Consider the following 20,723-nt stretch of genomic DNA (forward strand, 5'->3'; position numbering starts at 1 on the left):
AATGTTGCAGTAATGAACATCTGTTCAGGCGCTCATTTGTATTCCTTATGCTTAACTAAACCGCTCCTAACAGCAGCCAGAGCAGCCATCAATCTAAGAGAATAACTGTGGCTGTAACTTTCACATAATATTGTATGAATGCCTGTTTTGGAGGCAGACTGTTGACATTTCGGTCTCCCTTTCTCTTTTTCTTATTTTCTCTCTCTCTCTCTCCCTCCCTTTCTCTTCGTTACTGCAGCCCAATGCAAACCTTCCTTCATCTTTGTTTGCACAATGCACAATGCAGCAAAAGCCTTGAGGGGGTGTGTTTGTTTTGTTTTGCTTTGTGTCTTGTTCCAGCGCAGAGGACAGTCATCCAGTCATCAGCGTGGCAGTTCCCCACGTGCACTGTTAGTCAATTAGAGCTGCCATTAAAGACAGAGGCACCCAGGGAAATAAAAGGCAGCGCCGTGGATTTGTCTGTGCTATGCTGATTTCCACCCTTAAACCCTCTCCAGACGAAGAGGCTGCAATAATTGGGATTCTGACAGTGGGTTAGGGGGACTCATTTCCTGTCTTTGCCTCCTCCCCTCCTCTTTTCCATGCAATCATGTCTATCCAATCATGTCTGCCCAGCACCTACCTTTGCACTCGATCCCCCTAACTCTCTTTATCTACAACCACATTTGGCTGAAGAATTACTGAAGCCTTCCGTCCTTAATCTAATTGCTCTGGGTGCAACTGCAGGAACCTTGCTTCCAAGCAGCTACTACCCACCATGCAGACCTCACCAAGAGACTGACATTAAATGAGGCACTACTGTTGTTCTAAATTCTCCACACTGTGACCTAAAAATGCTTATCATTCATGTGACTTACTGACTTGTCAAGGGGCCTGTCGTGCATGTTCAGTAGAATTTGTTATGTCCATTATACAGTATAGTATATCTGAAACTTGGAATAGCCTATGAGTGCGCAAGTCTTTTTGCGAGTGCATCTATGTAAACCAAGTGTAGGCAGGGATTTGGTTATGTTTTCACAGATTTGCTATCTATTAATGATTTTAAAGTATGAACTGGAATTATCCCGAACCTGTACAAGTAGAACATTTAGTTATGGAACTTTACATTAAAAATGTGCTTATCAATGGTAAAATAATGCATGCAAAATTTCGAATTTATGTTTATCTGATAGGTTTAAACGTCTCTCACTTCTCTTTCCTCTAAGAATTTCTCAGGCAACCTAATTGGTTTCACCATCAAAATCATTTTCACACTATGATTTCCACTACACATGAATGGGAGAGTGTGTACAATATGAAACAGTTGGCTGAATCAATTATTGTAATAGACGCCAAAGTGGACTTTGGTCAGTCCATGTAACACAATGTGATTATTGATGGTATCCCTGAGACTGAGAACAAAAGGTGGTCAGAATCAGAGGAGAAAGTGGTAACATTTTTCAGGGACAAAAAAAAGCTTGAAGACTGCTCATTTGAATATTTGTAGTTTAAGGAACTTAATCAAAAGAAGAAGAAACAATATTATGCTCTACAGTTAAATAGGACAAAGAATAATGGGAAAAAGCTTTGGAGTGCACTAAAAAATATAATGGGAAGAAACACCTTTCCACAACCTACATTTAATGAGTCTGGGGGTACCTTTATCACAAAACCCAAAGAAATTGCAAATTACTTGAATGATTACTTCAGAGGCAGGGTATATAAATTAGGGAGAGAATTATCACATGGGACAGACAATAGCTTATCCATTTTTAACATAAAAAATATCGTGAGGGATAAACCCTGCCATTTTGAGAGAAAAGTTTAAAAAAAATTAACATGTAATGACAAACAACCAGGGATTGATAATATAGATGGTAAACTGATTCAAATGGCTATACACTATATTACACACCCAATCTGTGAATACCAGCCTGAAACAATCTATCTTTCCACAGGCTTGGAAAAAAGCTAAAGTTATTCCACTGCCCAAACACAGGTAAACATCATTTGGTGGCCCTAATAGTCATCCCATAAGCTTGTTACCAGCACTAAGATCTTTGAGAAAACAGTATTTGATCAAATACAAGAAAACCTCGCAGTAGATAATCTGATAAATTTCCAGCATGCTTACTGAAAGGGACACTACACGCACAGCTCTAGTGCAAAAAACAGATGACTGGTACAGAGATCTGGACAACAAAATGATCTGTGGATCAGTACTATTAGATTTTATGGCAGCATTTGATGTTATTGACCACAAGCTTGAAAAGCTTGAGTGTTATGGATTTAGACAATCTGCAGCTGCCTGGATGGAAAGCTATCTGGTAAATAGATCGCAGAGTGTCTTCTTTAATGGAAGTTACTCAGATAGCGTGTTTGAGGCATTTGGAGTTCCTCAAGGGGGCTGCCTAGGCCCACTTATATATTCCATTTTTACCAACGATTTACAGTACATGCATCAGCAGCAATAACACCTGCTGATCTGACCTGCCACCTTGAACAGGGAGCTAGATATTATCGGAAAGTGGATCCTTGAAAACAAACTGATACTTAACATATCTAACACAAACAGCATAGTATTTGATTCAAATCACTCTCCAAGGTGAGAGCCAGAGCTTAAACTCTTTATAAATAAAACACCTATCCATCAAGTAAAGGAAACCAAGCTATTGGGCATCACCCTTGACAACAAATTGTCCTGGTCAAAACGTATCGACACTATTGTCAATATAATGTACAAGGCATTAGCTGTAGTAAGGTGATGCAGAAAATACCATACGCCTAATTCAACTAAACTTGTATTCAGTAGTCTTATTCTTTAGCAGCTTGATTACTGCCAGATAATATGGGTGAATGCCACAAAAAAAAAGGATTTAAGCAAACTCGAGCTAGTACAGAACAAGGCGGCACACCTTGCTCTCCAGTGTCCGTACGGCACTAACATCAATAGCATGCACTTCCGTCTCAACTGGCTAAAGATTTAAGACAGGCTGATCACTGCACTTCTCCTCTCAACATGGAAAGTTTTACAGTACAGTCAATTAAAAAACACAATTTAGACTCATACATATAACACCTGACAGGCAACAGAAAGCTGGTTTCCACTTTTTTACCTCTGTTACTGACTAAATAAACACAGAAATCAATGTTTAAAAAGCAAATAAGGAACACCTAGGAACATCATATTTGTAGGATGCTATGCATATGCGGATTTGTAGCTTTTGCTGGTAACTCTGTTGAGAGAGTCATCAGTGCAAGTTTTACTCATACATATTAATGTTATTCTCCAATATATGTCTTCTTGTTGACTGTAATGTTTAATGTATGTTTTTAAATGTGGACCCCAGAAAGACTAGCTGTGCTAATAAACAAAGTTGCACTATTTTATCTGCTGTCACGCTGTGTGATGTTAACTTCTGACTCCTCTCCACAAATCTAGGCCACAGGGCCAAGCAAACTGCAATGCTTGTTTTACAGTTCTCCTCAAATACAGTCATTAACAAAAACTTAACCAAGAAGCGTTAGTATCACTGAGACAGATTGCCTCCCACTGAATCTTCACTGCCCCATAACACGAGCCACACTCCCACAGTCGAGACCCTTGAACTCACAATAGCATGGGGGTTAGATGATCAGATTACAGTGAAAAAACACACATGGGCATTGTTAAGTGAGTTTGCGATTCCACCCATGAACATGGGTCTCATTGTACCCCACTGAAGAGAATGCTTTTCATTCTGGAGTGAACAACAAGGGCAAACAGGACCTCATGTGTCTCTGTGGTGCACCATCTCCTCAAGGCTCTGAGGGGAAATAAGATCTCTCTTTTCAGGGCCGTCTCTCCTGAAAGGCCCTGGTGTGGTTCCTTCACTCTGAGCACTTCTTAGAGAGGAAACTTAATCTCACTTGTAAGACAATCACAGTGAAAAAAAGGCCTTCGCAATTTGATGTAAGCACCCCTCTACTATCAATATTTTGACAGATTTCATGACAGCATAATTATTTGCCAGGAATCCTGCCAAGGATTTAATTGTTACATGCGTAATTACACGTTTAGTTGTGGAGATGTTAGAACAAAGCATTGCCTGGGTTATTAATATTACAGTACAAATAATTTCTTTCATCTTTGCTGTTTCATGCTGTCTCTGTGGCTCCATAATCCAGTTATGAAAGAAGATATCTTACAAACCCTGTGAGGGCACCTCTCACAAATCAATTCATTACCCCATAATATCAGCAGGCAAAGGCGCATCTTTCATAGATCAATTCATTATCCAAGTTCTGGCAGTTGAAAGGCGGTAACCGACCACAGTTTGAAGCACTGATATCAGTTTTCAGTGTTTAGGAAGATGACTAGAGTGTAGCCCAAGTGGTGGCAGCCCTCCATGAAAAAGAGCTTCTGAACAATGGAGGAACCACAGAATAATAACCTTTGTAACTTTAATGGTTTTATTTTTTTTCTTGGTAAAATACACATTTCCCTGTTGTTTGTGCTGAGGCTCATAACTATTGTATGGAGCCATAAAAATCCATCACTGTGCATGGCATTTTGCTGCATTCCACAGCTGCACTCTCAGATAATGCATCCTTCTCATAAAGCTTTAATATTCAGTCACTGCGCCATGTGATCAGGGAAGACAGGGTGACAGACAGAATGATCAAAATTTGTCTGTTTACAGGAATCTGTGTTTTAGTTAGTGTCAGTACAGTATGTCTAAGGGCCCTGCAGCGCTTGAATTTATCAGTATGACTTTCACTAATGCAGAAGAGGAAGAAAGCATGCGGTCAGCGGACCATGGGTAACAAAGCCTGTGCACAGTCCCATGCCCAGCGCTGAGAGGATATGAAATGGATCAACATGCTTTCCCTGTTGAGTGGACAGCATTTAATTGTATAATCCCGTTTAGCACAAAAAACACCATGACTGAGGACACCCCTGAGATGTTTCAATCCACCACATGCAGTGAATTACATGTAGGTCAAAATACAAGCAGATTTATGTAATTATGCGGGGTGATGTGGATTCAGAGTAGCTTGCTACAGCAAGAGTAGCTATCTTCACGTGCCTCTTATTGGCCTGTATTCCTTAAGGAGCTGGTGCCTTTCCTCATTAGTAGTCATTGAAGAGGCCTGGCAGTGTTTGTGAGGCAGCACCCATCACATTTCCCCTCGCAGCACACAGACACTGGGGGATGTGTTGTAATTACAGGCGCGCATAAGAGAGGCAGCAACACACCGATCTAAAACGCAGGTGGGTGGTTTGTTGTGCTGGGCTGGGCTGGATCAGCATGGCTCCAGTCTGCAGGCTACACGCTGTCTTGCTGTTTCGAGTAATCAAGATCTCTGAGCACGTTGACCAAATACCACCTGCCACAGTGCGGATAGGGCATGGCGCAGGTAAATGTTGGGTACATCGATGTTTTGAAAAGCCAAATCCATTTGCCTGTGAGGGATTCCAATTGATAGGAAAATGCAGGCAATTTTGAAAAATATCCTCTTTGTCCTCATGGATGGAAGGAGGCATTCTACCAACAAAAGATTAGCGCTGAAATTTTACAGATTCCAAATTGATGTTCTTATTTTCTTTGCATTTCTATTAAGCATGAGTTTTGCTAAATATGCACAAAGAGGTGCTGCTCTGCAAAGAGAGGTTGAATGTTTATATATCCTTTTAAATCTGAAAAAAAATCCATTCAAATATGGAAGGAAGACCCTACACATGCCCTAGTAACAATATCACACCCTGCAAGTGCATTTGATACAATTCTTTACATCTGGATAAAGGGGTTATAATTAGGGTCCAAGGGAAGAAAAGCAATTAATAATTTTTTCACTAATAAGTTGTTGTGATTTGCAACCAAACACCTGTGATGAGCAGCACCCATCCTTTTATGGCAGCTCAGAAGAAATAAACCGAACATGTTGTGCAGTCACAACATCAAAAGGTGTATTTTCAGATCAAACCCCAGCCAGAATTAACATGTGAATTGCCAAATTCAGAAATGTATTCCTGTTGGAAAATAAACAGAAAGGGGTGATGATCATTTTTATGGAAATATGGTGATGTCCTCAGTTGATTAATCTATGCACAGAATGTATATACTGTGCTTTCCATCATGTTTTTCAATACATTCCACACATCACTATCTTATACCGTCCATTCAATGGAATTGAAAAGATACCTGGAGCAGCTTAAAATAGAGAGTGTGCTACCAGACAGCAGCACTGTTTCACTAGTATCCTTTAATATTTGGATCACTCTGTTACGATGGCAGAGCTGACTGATTCATTATGCTTGGCAGATATGATAAAAACATAATAAGAGCAAAACATACCTCGACATACGGTCCCATTTTCCACAGCCTCGTTCCCAGCCTTACACATGCAGCGTCCAATGGGTACCATCCATTCTCCATCCCCATTGCAATACAGCTTAATGGGCACATCGACCTCCTCTGCATTAGGGATGCAAACACCCCTCGCAGCCACCAGGGAGGTGCTCTCTGCCCCTGAGAGTGTCTCCTGGAACAACGCCCCGTTAGTGATGATACGAGGGCATTTTCGGTAGAAGACACGAACAGCGATGAGCGACATGCAGCCGCCGTAGTCTTGGAAGGCCAGGTAGAAGCCATTTCGTGACACAGGGCCAAAGCTCCGAATTTCAGTGTTGATCTTCATTACTCTGCCCCCTAGGTCCACCTGGGAGAAGCTCTCGTCAGCTGCTATGGTGTCGACCTTGATCCAAGGGTTCTCCATCCAAGCAGGTGAGTTTCTAGTGGCAGTGTCAGAATCTGATTCGTAGTAATAGAGGTTAAACGTCTCTTTACAGGAGCCTGGCACATTGGGGATGCTGCTGCAGTCCCTCACTGAGAACTTCATCTCAACATGGATCCGTTGCGCACCACGACGCCGGATGTACTTCGTCCGTACCCAGTTGTTCTGATTGTTGTCGAAAACATTGCAGACCTGGTAAGTCCGGATGGTATTCATGTTTTCATCATAACCGCTCACCTCCTCCCACTGTAAGGAGAAACATAAAAAAGGGTCAATGTTTTCCTCTGTGAATACTTTGACAAGGAGTTTGATTTAGGTACAGAATTTTGTGGAGAAAATTGTGGTAATTAAGGCATATGGTTAACTTGATTCATTCAATTAAGTGCAATTCAGCTGTAAAGCAGTAAATGCTCTAAATGTTTCTAATTACAAACTATCATAAAGCCCCTGCTGATACATACTTTGTAGTAATAACAACTATGTTTTCATGCACACTTTATAATACTTTGATTACTGGGAGTAATCAGCTTAAGGCAACATTTTGATTAAATTGATTAGATGATGCGAAGAAACCTAATATCTCCCTAATAACCCAGTTGACATGGATGCATTAGACTGATGGAACAAATGAGAACCAGCCTTTCCAGCATGTCCTCCCATTCCTTGTAGTACTGGTATACTAACAAAACTACTCACAAGTTAGTTAGTCTGAACCATACATATATATACATATAATAAAGTAAATAAAGTCATTTTCAAAACAGCCATAGTCAATAAACTGCAAAACTATCACAGTTATGGGTTTCACCGTTTGGGGCTTATGTGTTTAAATGACTTTCTGAAATCCAAGAGGTGGATTTTTTAAGTCCAGGAGAATAGCTGCTCTGTGATGGCTGAATGGGTTCCAGTGTTTGGACATTTTTAGGGCAGGGTATGAATTCATCTGTTACCTGGCACTTGGTACCATGGCTTTCTTTGACAGGTAAAGCCAACAGAAAGGCTGGCATTATAAAGTCGCCACTAAAGACCCCCCTTGGTTTATAGCATCAATAAATTTGCCTTTTTTTCTGTCTCAAAATGTAAGGTGAAGCTGCCATTATTTTTATATACAGTACTTATTTGACTATGAGTATTCATTTTTAAAATGAATGTTAAATGTTAAAGAAATAAAAACCCTGCTTTGTACAGGCAAGATGTGATATTCACCCTCCGCTTTCCTGTCCTCTCATTGAGGAAACAATTCACATACTATAACGATTCAAGACAAACTGGATACGTGACATTAAGTCACTTGAACAGATTAGGCAGACTCTGGTTTATGTGACAGTGTGTCCTACTTTTTTATTGTATCTTAATAGGACACATTCATAGCACATACTGTAATGGGTTATTGACATTGTAGTGAAAGCTCCTTTCACTACAGTTAAGTACCGTGGAAACATGACATGAATTTTCCACAAAAAAAAAAAAAAGTCACACTAAAATGACATAATCATATTACACAGGTATCATATAAAAAAAAATCAAGGGACAAATTTCGCTTCAGGTTTTCTGGGTATTCTGTTCTACTTCAAAGTCCACATATTGCATACCGAATTGAGTACTCTCTGACTGTACAGACTCCAGATGCAACCTCTGCGGTTTTCCTGCCCCTTGGCCATGGATCAAGGACCTCAGCTTTAAACACCATGCGCTCTAACCACCAAGCAGGTCATGACCTTGACCTCAGCTTCTCAGCCAAAGGAAAAAGGCTGTTCTCAATCCCAAAGCTTGCACCAGCTTCAACCCTCCGCGCTTCGACCACTCTAACTCCCCCCCTTCACTCTTCACTTCACAGCTGATATAATTTCTCAAATTAGTGCCCACTTGGTGAGGATTTTGACAGATTTTGACGGGTTGGGAGAAGAAAGTCACCCCTCTTGTTACAAACCGGCGTTCTATCAAACGCTCTCTGTCTAATTAGAACAGCTTTAGTTCTTAATTCCCATGTCCTAATTAATCACTGTGAGTGTGATGCTTGGCTTGACCCAAACCATCGAAAGAGCCAACCTAAACAGAAAAGACTGATGTGCAGCCAAAAATAATACTAATAATGAGCAAGAAAAGAATGCAGCTTAACAGAAAACTATAATGAAACTTCAGCTATTAAGTTTTATTCTTTAATTTAATTGCACATAAGCACACAAAACCATTCGTCATAAAAGATGATTTTTTTTAAGTGACAATTACTAGAACTTGAAAAGTTTTGTTTGAAGAGTTCAGAGTCAATGAACTGATGACCTTACTCCTCAAAACTCTCTAAACATGTTCACATAATTCTGTTTGAAGTGGACTTATGAAAACACTATATTTTTTTTATGTTAAATCAAGTGAAGTTTAGCTGTGTAGACCTCAAATTCGATCATACAGAATATCAGAGTACATGTCGATGCAAGTGGAATTCCACTATTGCATCACACCAGCATGAACTGATGTGTTCAGTTTTAATTTATCTATACAGTAGCTTCAAAATCATTCAAATAAAGCGACTGTGACTGTATGCTGCAGATTCTTGGTATGCTTCAAGGATAAATTTGTCTTTTGGCCTGTACTGGCAGACATCATCATCCCAGGTCATGAGCAGCCATTGACCTTCCCACTTGTTGAAGAGCAGTGGGGAGGCTGTGGGCCAATTAAACAAGAGCAGGCGGTCCGCTTCTACTGAGCACAGAGCATTGGACAATCGCAGTTTAATAAAATGAATGTGGAGACAGGTGGGGGTTGCTGCTAATGAGGGATGCAGACACGGGAAACTGCAGGGGAAAGTGTTGGCAGTGATGTGGGGGGAAGGGTTGAGCCAAGCTAAAAAAGACCCCAAACAAAATGTGTTTTGATGGAGGGCCCCTTTTTGTCCTGTCATGGCCTCTTTGCCCCGCTTTCATCACAGCCAGTGGAGGGAAGCAAATGGGGCATAATAAGAGCCTAACGATCAAGCGCAGAGTGTGAAATTAGAAGAAACGTCTTCATTTTCACAGCTTTTTTCTCCTGGTTCTTTACCGAGAGTGCTGTAAAAGGGTGGTCATGTGTTTTAAGTAGTGAAGGTGGAGGTAACGCTGGTGGTGGATGTCAAGATGGATTAGCTAGAGGGGATGAGGTGCCCTCAGATGATGATGGAAACAAACTCTCAAGCTTATTCTACTGCGATCCTGTTGCTTTTGGAAAAATATTGTTTTTTTCTGATTCAAACAGAGCTGTGTGCACTGAATAGTGCATTACTGTAACATAAAATAAACAGATGTTTAATATCGGAATGATCAAAGACATTTCTTACTAACTAAAGGCACAACAAATATTATCAGAAGCCCATTTGCATTTGTTAAAAGACATAAAACTACTTTAGGGTAAACAACAAGCAAGGGGTTTTTTCGTGGTACACTGGATGTGATTCCTTCCTCTGAGAAACACCGCACACAAAACCATACTTGTGCAATGAAAATCCAATGGTGTGAAACAGAACGGGTGACTGGCTCCAAACAAAAACACGTTTTATGTTTTAATTGCTCTTGTTGGGGTCCTGAGACTAATAATCCTGGGTCAATCCGGGTTGGCAAATAACTTTCAGCGCTTGGTTTAACCTGCTGAGTGTTGCCCATTTATTTCAAGCAGACAAAAATCCAACACTAGGAAATCACCAGCATGTGATATTTTATGTCTCAAGTATACACACCATTTCCAATAGTCCCTCAATACTTCTGTTATATTAGCAAAACATTAAGAAGTCTTGCATGAATAATACAGAAAGACCAGTAGTCACATTTGTGGCCTAAACAGTTACTCCCATAGTTAGATGTAGATTAAGCTGTTATGTGAACAGTCCTTGTAAATTCCTTCACCTTTATCTTTCTGCCAATTAAAGTGATTTTCTGTCTGATTCAAAGAGTCGTTAGACCACGTTCTACTTGGTTAATAAATGACTTTCTCACACCAACCTTGGATCAGCTAGAGATTATAATTCATGTCATGCTAGAGCAGCAGTACTGAGAGACAAACACCTTGTGCAGAAAATCTGTCTGAAGTGAATATAGATTATAGTGGTTAGACTATGGCCAGGATTGTATAGACTACTATATGTCAGCTGCTCCTCTCTTCCTCTGGAGTTATATGAGGTGCCACAGTTCAGTGACGCTCTGAGAATGAGGTTCAGAATCAATATCTCCTCTGCCATTCGAGGAGAGAGAGAGAAAAGTTCAGCTGACCTGCAATCCATATATCTCCATGACAGTAGGGCCTGCTTTATCTGTAAAGCAATGCAGAATGCACTGTCTAAGCTGAAATATAAACTAAAGTTTACCCATAGAGCTACGACAATTCACCAAAGACAGCTTTTTGCTTCATTCACAAGTCGAAAAGATAAAATAGCCTAAGTCTAAGGTCTCATACCTTTTTAAACCTTTATGAAGCAACTTTTTGTAGCAACTAATTACTGTACACTTTTGCCATTTTACATTTCCATCTTGTGTATTTAACTGACATTTAAACCCTAATTGTTTTACATTGAGTGAGCACAGGCACGTTCAGAAACATGCTCAAGGACATATCAGTCTGTTATTTGTATAGACGTTAAATACAGTTGTGACCTCAAAGGGATTAGCAACAGCTACATTGACTCAAAAGATAAAATCAACCACCACCAACTGTTAATCCTAAGTGAAAACAATACAAAATACAAACAAAATACTCATGTAAAACCTTAGAAGAAAAGGCTGCATTTCGGGGGATATCCACTTTCAAGGGCAGTCAGTCAAGCAACAGATGCCAAGAATCCGCAAACAGACAAATGGCTGTTGATTCGTCACCCGTTTTATTGCTCTGTTGGGACTATTATGCTGTTACAATGCATTCATACTGCAAGCGACACAATCAAGTTGTCAGAATTCTCAATTTCCTGCACATCTGCACAACCAAGAAAACGAAGCCAACGCGCAGACGGTCAACAAGTTTGTTGGCTGCAGAAAGTTGACCACAACTACACTCTTTATGGACAGTGGTCTTCAACAACCAGTTGGATTTTTGATGAAAAGATCTGTCGGGCAATTGGAAGAGAGATTGATGGTCATTACAGTCATTCAAAGCCATTTGAATGAATGCAAAACTGTTATTTGGAAGACTACCCGAATAGTCAATCCCAAAACAAAGGACTATATTCATTACTGCACCCATCATTATGGTCAACTGTGAGCTCAGAAGTATTATAGGTATAAGTAATATCATAGAAGTATCACAATTATTATATTATATTATTAACTTTTTATTGATCAAAAGTAGGTTTCTTTAAGACAGTGGCAAACCAGCATTATACAGAGTTTGTGAGAAACACATATTTCTCATAGCTAAAACTCTACAGCTGCACAAGACAACTAGGGAACAGCCTCTTCTACAACCCACAATTGGTTCGGATAAAGCAACAAATCAGTCAAGTAGCAGTGTGAACGCACTGTCAGAACACTCAAGGATTTAAAGGTTTCAATGTTTTGACACAACATGAACTGTGTACTTATCACGTCTTGTCTTTACGGTGTTTGAATTAACCTGGACTGCCTTCACGATGTGGAGCCACATTACATATCAGCGCTCTATCACTGACAGAAGTAAATAAATTATTCACACAAAAGCTGGGAGAGAAACTCAGTGGAAAACTCTTGGGGCACAGTCGCCCCATTTGCAGTTGTGGGAAATCTGTCAGAACAAGAGTGCCTTCCCTAGAGGGACAGAGGACAAATGACACCCACTCTCTGCATTCAATTACTACGAGAGAGGCCATGGGAGCCAAATCCTGCAGGAGACCTAGCTTCATAGAGAGGAGAGACTCACACACACACACACACAGAGACTTAAGTAGAACTGTCTGCTGCAGTCAAGTCCAATTACCACTGTCCACTACTAATGCACAACATGTGCAACCAGGAAAACAATTCCATCTTTTACCCCCAGTCCACAAAATTACATGTGGATTATGTTTGCATATTTCTTTGTATAATTCCTAAAATATAATTTCACAGACTTTAATTGTGAATCACAGTAAATTTGTGGTCACTTTAAACTCCAGTGAGTCCAATACACGAGTATGTTCAACAAATTACTTATAAAGAAATATAAAGGCTGTGTGAAAAAAGTATGTCATCTCGGTCTGCCACACATGCCCACAATTATACGTAAACAACCTCAATCTTATTCCAAAGGAATTCTAATACAATATGCAGTAGGAACTCATTTGTGTCACAAACATTTCGCAACATTCACTGCATATTGCAGTCCAGTAAACTCTGCTGTGTGTGTCCCTAAGTGACACTAGAATTTATACCGGTACAGCACATTATGACACATCCATAATGATAACCTAACCCACACACACCACCTCATTATGTTCTCCGCCTATGCAGGAGACCTCAGTTTTCCTTCCACAGTAGCTCTGTGTGCTCCCTGCGGCCATAAGTCTATTTCTAAATGGCTTCTGTTGTCAGTACTTCAGCGTAGCAATGAGTGGGTCAGGAGGTCTGACCTGGGGCCAGTTGGATAAAAATAGAGAAGTCTTTGACTAAATATAACTTGCTATGGACACTTAAATTTACCTGTAGCATAAAGCTTTCCTATAAGTGACTAAGATAGCCTGTCGCACAATGCATTATGCATGAAATAAGACACTTCACAGAAGAGAAGAAATGGCGGATGCAACAGCAACAATTAGCAAAGGAATATCGACACAATTTACACCTGCTGAAAACCTATGTCTGCTGGAGGAATACAATGCTGAAAAACTGTGTTATTTAGTAGTTTTATTGAACTTAACGGAAATCTGTAGCGATACCAAGTATGGGAGAAAATAACTGAAAAGGTAAACAGCATAAATCCAACGGTCATTAGAACCGTCAAAGATGTTCAGAATCGTTTTAAGTATATGGTACGAGAATCCAAAAAAGAATATGGAAACAAAAAAATCCAGCAACTGGAGGAGGACCCTCTTCCTGAAAGCTGAAAAAAAACAACAGGCTTAGCCAGGGGGAGAGGTTGGCTAACTTTTTTAACTTTAATTAAGTCAGTCTTAATATTTGTGCAACAGACAGACTTAAGACTAGTCTAACCTGACAATCTAAGACCAGTATAAGGCCAAGACTGGTCTACTAGACTAAACAACTGGTCCCTGATGTTCACACATTTCTCAGCTCCACTTGAGAAGAAAACATTGACCACTTAACCCTGCTCTGCTAGCCGGCTATACATTATCTCCATGTAACATAGCAGCTACTCAGTGTGACAAGATCTCTGAGTAACTGACATAGACTAATGTTAAAGGAGCTGTACAAGTTTCTTTGCCAAAATTAAGTTTGAGTAAGAAGTTATGTGCATCAAAGGAGTTTAGTAGTAGTAGTAGTAGTTTCTTCTTCTTAAATTATTCTTTTTTAATGTGTTCTTCTGTTCAAACGTAAAGTACTTGATTGTAATATGTATTGTTATATCAATCATTGTATACTCTGTGTATGCATTCTTCGGGTTAAGGTCTCCTAAAGTTGCCCCAAGACACACGTCCTCACTACATGTTAGTCCAACTATACTGACTGCACCAGTTTGCCTGCTTGGGTGGAGTGAGTCATGTGATACATGTGTTTTATTGCCAGAATACCACAATGTTAGTCAGAACGCAGCTAACTTCTGAAATTGCCCCGGGATATATTCTGATTTGGTAAATATTACATTGGTTCTCAGTGTTTTCGGCATCTCTGTCAAGAATAATGAAGATCTCTTACTTGTCTTGCTCCAGGACAACATAAGTTTGGCTGTCATTTTACATAATTAAAAGGAAGAACTGCCTGGCTATACGCAGAAAGGGTTATAAAACTTGATTTACACAAGCTGAACTGTAATATTGTTTTACGCAAATCACTTCCAAAAACCTACCGTAGAAAGTTGATTTTATAGCTGTAGTTGAAGGAATTTCTTATACTAATAATTTGATAGGCAATATTGAAATATCCTGTAAAATAAAAGTAGAATAACACCAACTGCCATAACATTTTTGACTTAATATTATACTGTTACTTGTTTGTGTTTCCATTGTGCCATGAAGTATCACATGTCAAGTTAGGATATATTTCATGAAGCTCTACAGAGTAGTGAAAGCCAACTGCTGATGCGGCGCTGTGCTGGATGTTACTGATCCACCAGCTAAGCCCATGAAGCCATGCATATATGTGTGTAAGACAATAGCTTCTGTAAAGCACCTCTTGCTGTTATACCGAGAGGGAGAGCGAGCTCTGTTTCCACACCTGTTGCCCCGGGCCACGAGGGACAAGCTATCTCCATCTCTCTCACTCTTCACTTTCCAATGGACTGTGCTTTTGACAAGCTCAGCCGTATCATCGTAAAACTTCAGTGCCCACGCTGATAAGGCCAACCTATACCTGACTAAATCCAGGGGCTTAGGAACTTGTTCGCATTTCATTGCACTCCAAGAGAGGGATATATCATAACTGCATTTTGAGGTTTTAGGAAAGGGGCATGGCATTATCTTAAGTCAAAAGCAGAAAATAAGAGCACACATTGGAAAGTTCTCATGAGCTTGTTAGTCAAACCTGATGTGAAGAGAAAACTAACCCAGAATCAGGCTGTAGATGATTCTTGAAGCACTTAGGGGTTTTTGTGTTTGATGTTTATTTCCTAATTTCACCTCACTCACGCCACAGTGAGCAGTTTTACTGAACAAAATTGCTTGCATGAATGATCTTTCCTGATTAATAAATATTCAAATTTTGAGTCTGACTTAACTCGTTATAAGATATGGATTGAGTGAATGTTTTGCTGTACTGAACATTTTGCAAAGATGAAAGGAAGATGTGATGTAAACTGTCTTTGGAGTTGGTGTGTGTGTGCGTAAGCTCTCTTTGTGCAGATTGAATCCAGAGCTGGCGAGAGAAAAGGAAACCAGGCGTCTTTGTGCTTCAGTATTGATAGTAGGAATTAGCAGGGAGGAGACAACATGCCCTCAGGTTGGGAGAGATGAAGTTGTCCTAAATTACTGTTGAACAACTTTGAAGTTGTATCATGGAACTGTTGAAGGCCAGCTCTCTGTGCTGCCATTTTTTGTGCAAAAAGACACAGCATGATAGACTATAATTCAAACCATCTTTAATACAAACCACAGAAGCATAAATAATTGAATAAAATCGGCAGTGGTTTTTTGAAATGCACCAGCAAATAAGTCTACAACATTTTTTCTCTCTTCTGGACTCATTCTAAGAAGTCTAAATCTTGTGGTGGGGAAAAAAGTGAAGGAGACTGAGACTTTGGTTTTGGCTGCTTTAAGTGGGCCTGGCTTGCATGTGGCTAGGAGGAACCAATGCCCTGGCAAACCATGTGGAAATACTGTGCATCAAACACCATCGGGGTCTATATAACACGTAGTTTCTAGCCTGGCACATAAACACAAGTATTTAGCTTTAAGTTTATGATTGTTCATTCATACTGGGTTTGTCATGAACCAGAAAGTTCATATCGGGTTAAATGTTCAAAACCAGGACCAGGATTAATGGAAGAATAAACCAAATAAATATGGAGCTGGTGAATAATCAAATGTAGTCTTTGTGGAACTATGCTGTTATTCAAAAAGAAAAATTGGCCGTATCTGCTCTTCAAAAACTATACCAAACAAAAAGTTTTCTTCATTAAACATCTATTAATGTGGACTCGCATTGTTCTATTCAGTTATTTCTTTAGCCGCACGTTGACCCTGTTTTATTTTCCACTTCTTGTTTTTTTGGTGAAATAATTTATCTCACTCTGGGGAGCAGGCTGGTTCATTAGATGATCTTTGACCTTAGAGTGAGAAACCAAAACACTGGCATCCACAAGAAATACATTTATCATAGGAGATTGACACACTAGTTGCACTTTTACATCTAACAAAAAAGAGGGCAACCCCACATTTAATCTTTGCCTCGATGAAAAAAAAAATTGCAATTATATGATTACTTAAATAATAGTTCAATAATTGAATTAAACCTTAATTATCAGAGGCAGAGCAATATTGAAAGTAGAGCATGTCACTTACGCTGTTGTCACTAGACCCTGACACGGGGTAGACTGTCCAGCCCAGTTCCGCTGTGGCTGTGGTGGAATCCATGAGTGTCTCTGTGGAAAGACGGAAGGAGAGACGGTGGTCAGATAATCTCCTGACAACATGAAAATGGTAATGCTGTTAAATGGAAACCACTTGAGTATTAGAAACATTTTGAGGAGAGGAATATAAGTAGGAGGGCAACATATTTCTGAATATTATGCAAGGGGTTCTTAAAAGGGTTTTCAATTACTGTTTTCTTAGCTTCTTTCTTGTTTTTCCCAGCATATTTTGTTCATACATGCTATGTGAGCACGGTGTTGTAATTACTGCAGTGCATGTAAGGTACAGATAATTAACTACACAGGCATCATAGTGAGCAACATTTTTGATGATCAATTAACTGTTTAAGTAATTTTTAAATCAACAATCCTGGTTAAAGTTTGGGAGGATTTTCTGCTTTTTTGTTGTTTCATATCATTTTAAATTACATATGTTTGAGTTTTATACTGTTGGTCGGACAAATTTAGCAATGTTAAGTGGTAAACTTAAGCTTTGAGACCTTTCAGGGGACATTTTTTACTATTCCTGACTGTACGATTAATCATAAAAATAACCAACAAAGTAATCAACGATGAAAACGATCATTAGCTGCAGGCCTAATATAGATAACCACACTGAGACAATCCGTGTGTTGCTTTAAGGAACGGACAGATTTCTAGTTTGACTGCTAGTAGTTTCACAACAGGTCAGACACATCCAAACAATGCCATCATCCATATGACTTTGTAGGAAAAACAACAGACTGGAAAAGCAAATCTCCACGGTACAGAGGAGGGGCCGTGGATTAACTAGTGGAAAGAAACACCTCTGGTAATTGGGGTCAAAGACAATGTGCCTCCTGTCTGTCATGAGGTCCTCAGTGGCAAACATTCCACCAGCCTGACCCAACTGTCCGTCATACGCTTCATATTGTCACCTTCTGTCCCTGTGTACCTATGCCCTCATGCCCTCTTTTCCCAACCCCGACGTCCTCACGGCTCTGCTATTCTCTTGGAGGGCAGATCTAATGAATTTCTCCTGCTGATTAGGCCTGTTTCAGTCTTCTAGTGCTGAACTGCAGCACATGAAGACAGCTTTCATCAGGTTCGAGGTGTCAGCTGCAACTCCAAAATGCCACAGAGGGATTTAGAAACCCCCCTTTGACAAACACTGCTACTAAGCTTAGCATAAGCCACAGACGGCGACTGTGATACAGATCTGGTGAGCAATTGAATGTGGCTGTGGCTCTTCATTAATTTTGTGATATGAAAGGACTGCATTGATCTTCATAGTGCGGGTTAATTAAAAGTTAATCCTAATGAAAAAATAAAACAGAGCACATAAAATCATATAGCAAGTAAAAAAAAAAAAATTGTGAAATGTATTACACAGTGAAAGAAACCAAAAATGGAAGATCTGAGGTTACATCTCATGGGATTTTCTTTAATGCTAACTGCATACTCAGCTCTGTACCAGCATGCAGGATATTTTAGAGACTTCCAGTTGTTTCATAACCCTGGATTTCCTCTGATTTATATTCCAGCGAAAGCCACAGCTTTTAATTAACAGGCTCCACATGCATTGGTTTATTTCAGGGCCTTCTGCTGACTTTCCGTGTCTCACCACTACTCACAAGGCATAATGCTAGATTTCACATCCTATTCAGTTATCACAAAGCCCAAATCGTATAATTAGGCAGATGAGACTGCAATTGAGCAGCTATTGATAACCTTGTGTGTGACTCTGAGCCGAGCAGCCTACATGGGTGTTAGGCAGTGAAATGGTAATTATCCCCCATAATGATAACGATAATTAGTGGAGGAGTAAAGTGAGAATAATGAACCCCCTCTGTGGTGGTTTAGGGAGTGTTGTGGGGGAACAGGGAGCACATTTCCCCAGGAATGTTAACACAGACTGGGTGACACCCAACCCTCTCCCCATCCTCCCTTTTTTCTCTTTTTCAGCCGCATATTTCTCCGATTTCTACCTGCTTTCTCTGTCTTTAAATCTCCTCACCACCCGCTCCTTTACTTTGCTCCTTTCTCAATAGCTTCCCCTCCATTGTTTCTCCTTTCTTTCTCTTCCCTCTCTGACACAGAACCCCATCCTTTTTTTTATTTCTCTCCCTCCCTTCCCCTCTTTTTCACGCTTTGTCTCTCTGCTATCAGCGGTCCCGGATGCTGGACAAGAACTACCTCACCCTGAAAGACTGATCACTTTTCTTCCTCTTGCTGTCTACGCTTCAGTCCTGGCAGCCAAACCGATTCATTACCTCCCGTGGAGCAGAGCGGCACATACCTCACCATTGTCAGCCACCACCTCGTTCACAGTCTGAACCCCCAGCCGTGGCAGAGCATGGCTGCTCAGCGAGACGTTGTTGGCTATTAATCAGGAGGAGGACAAGGTGTAAAGGTGCTCACTTGAATCCAACCTCAGGAATCACTTTTGTTTTTGCTTTTGGGCACTTGTTGTGTTTCTTGTCACGTCACCTTTAACTATTTCAATACTTATCAAATATCATTCCCTAACCTTAACCAAGTACAATGAGTACCTAAGCAGAACCATTAGAAAAGGTTGTATCATGCTTTAGTTGCTAACACCAGAATGTGTTGCTCAGGAGGCCACGTCCACTGCTCTACGATCTGATGATAAATTGTGGTCTCTCAGTTTCCTTCTCGCAGTGCTGAGTGTCTTTGCATTTTTGTGTGGCAGTGGAGTGATGCAGAAAAGTGTTTTAACTGTTTGAGCTCATGGGAAAATGGCCTCTATGCTGGCGGTCAAAGGCAGCAGCAATACTTCACTGTCTACACAAAGAATGGATTGTTTTTTAATATTAAACATTCATGTTCAGATCTTCATATATTTTCTGAAAATTACAGAGCATATCCACAACATTACTGTAAATAATTCAAGAGTGGATGTCTTTTATTCCTTGTTTCTTTTTATAAACTTGATACCATTGACTGTTGAGGGGGCTATGAATATGCAATGAGAACTAGAGGAGTCTAAGAAAAGCCTACTAGGCGAAGAGTGCTTCCTCCAACACTTCCTGAGACTAAGGAGAGAGTTTAGTGCTGATCTGAGAGAGAGCTCTCCAGTGAGAGGCTGTCTGAAGTGACAGGCGGGTGGAGAGGAGGGGGGGAGGGGGGGGGGGGCCGTGGTCCTACAACAACACTCTTCTTCTCTAAGAGGGGTCAATGCTGCATCTCAGCTTTCTAAAGAAGGCAGCAGCATTTTGAATGAGGGATACAGAGGAGAGCTGTTCACAGAATAGACATTTCAGCTCCAACAACTACAACAAGTAAGAAAATAAACATTTTACACATGCAAATACATACAAAGCCTTCAGACACAAAGTTATCTACACGCTTTTGTATTCCAGCATTATTAAATGAGAGGAATATAGGATTCATTCACTTTCCCTGCACAAGGCACTGTTTACCTGCGGTTATATTATTTATTTTTTCTGCCAGCCTGTTTCTCAACAATTGCGGTTACGGCGGCGACTGACCATTCATACCTTGTCCAAAGGGCACGGAAATCAGGATTTGACAGATGGATGGCCAATTAGTTAGCAGATATAGACAGAATTCTGTCTGTTTGATGGATGGAAACTTTCTATACTGTCATGAATAATCCCACAACTAAACTCAACCTTCCATCTCATTCACCTTTTCCCCAGGCAGGGAAGACAACAAGTGCAGCTTTCCAAAGGAGTACATTCATGCTGGTACATGCTCACGTGTAATTATAATGTTTAAAGGCTGACTCCAGATATTTCTCCTTGACTCTTTTTCTCAGCATGAAAAATCCGTTTTGACAATTGCTTTGCAACTTA

General features: G+C 40.2%; 1 protein-coding gene across 4 annotated transcripts in view; it reads right to left on the reverse strand.

The window, feature by feature from the left end:
• ephb2b (eph receptor B2b) overlaps positions 1–20,723 on the reverse strand; it is a 126,548-nt gene that overhangs the window by 61,391 nt on the left and 44,434 nt on the right. For all 4 annotated transcript variants that reach the window (XM_044349073.1, XM_044349071.1, XM_044349072.1 and 1 more), the window contains exons 2-3: positions 16,838–16,917; positions 6,318–7,002 (exon numbers count right to left, since the gene is read on the reverse strand). In XM_044349073.1, the coding sequence (XP_044205008.1) occupies positions 6,318–7,002; positions 16,838–16,917 (765 nt within the window). The remainder of the gene's footprint in view (positions 1–6,317; positions 7,003–16,837; positions 16,918–20,723) is intronic.

Source organism: Thunnus albacares, chromosome 4, assembly GCF_914725855.1.
Source record: "Thunnus albacares chromosome 4, fThuAlb1.1, whole genome shotgun sequence".
In the NCBI taxonomy this organism is placed as follows: domain Eukaryota; kingdom Metazoa; phylum Chordata; class Actinopteri; order Scombriformes; family Scombridae; genus Thunnus; species Thunnus albacares.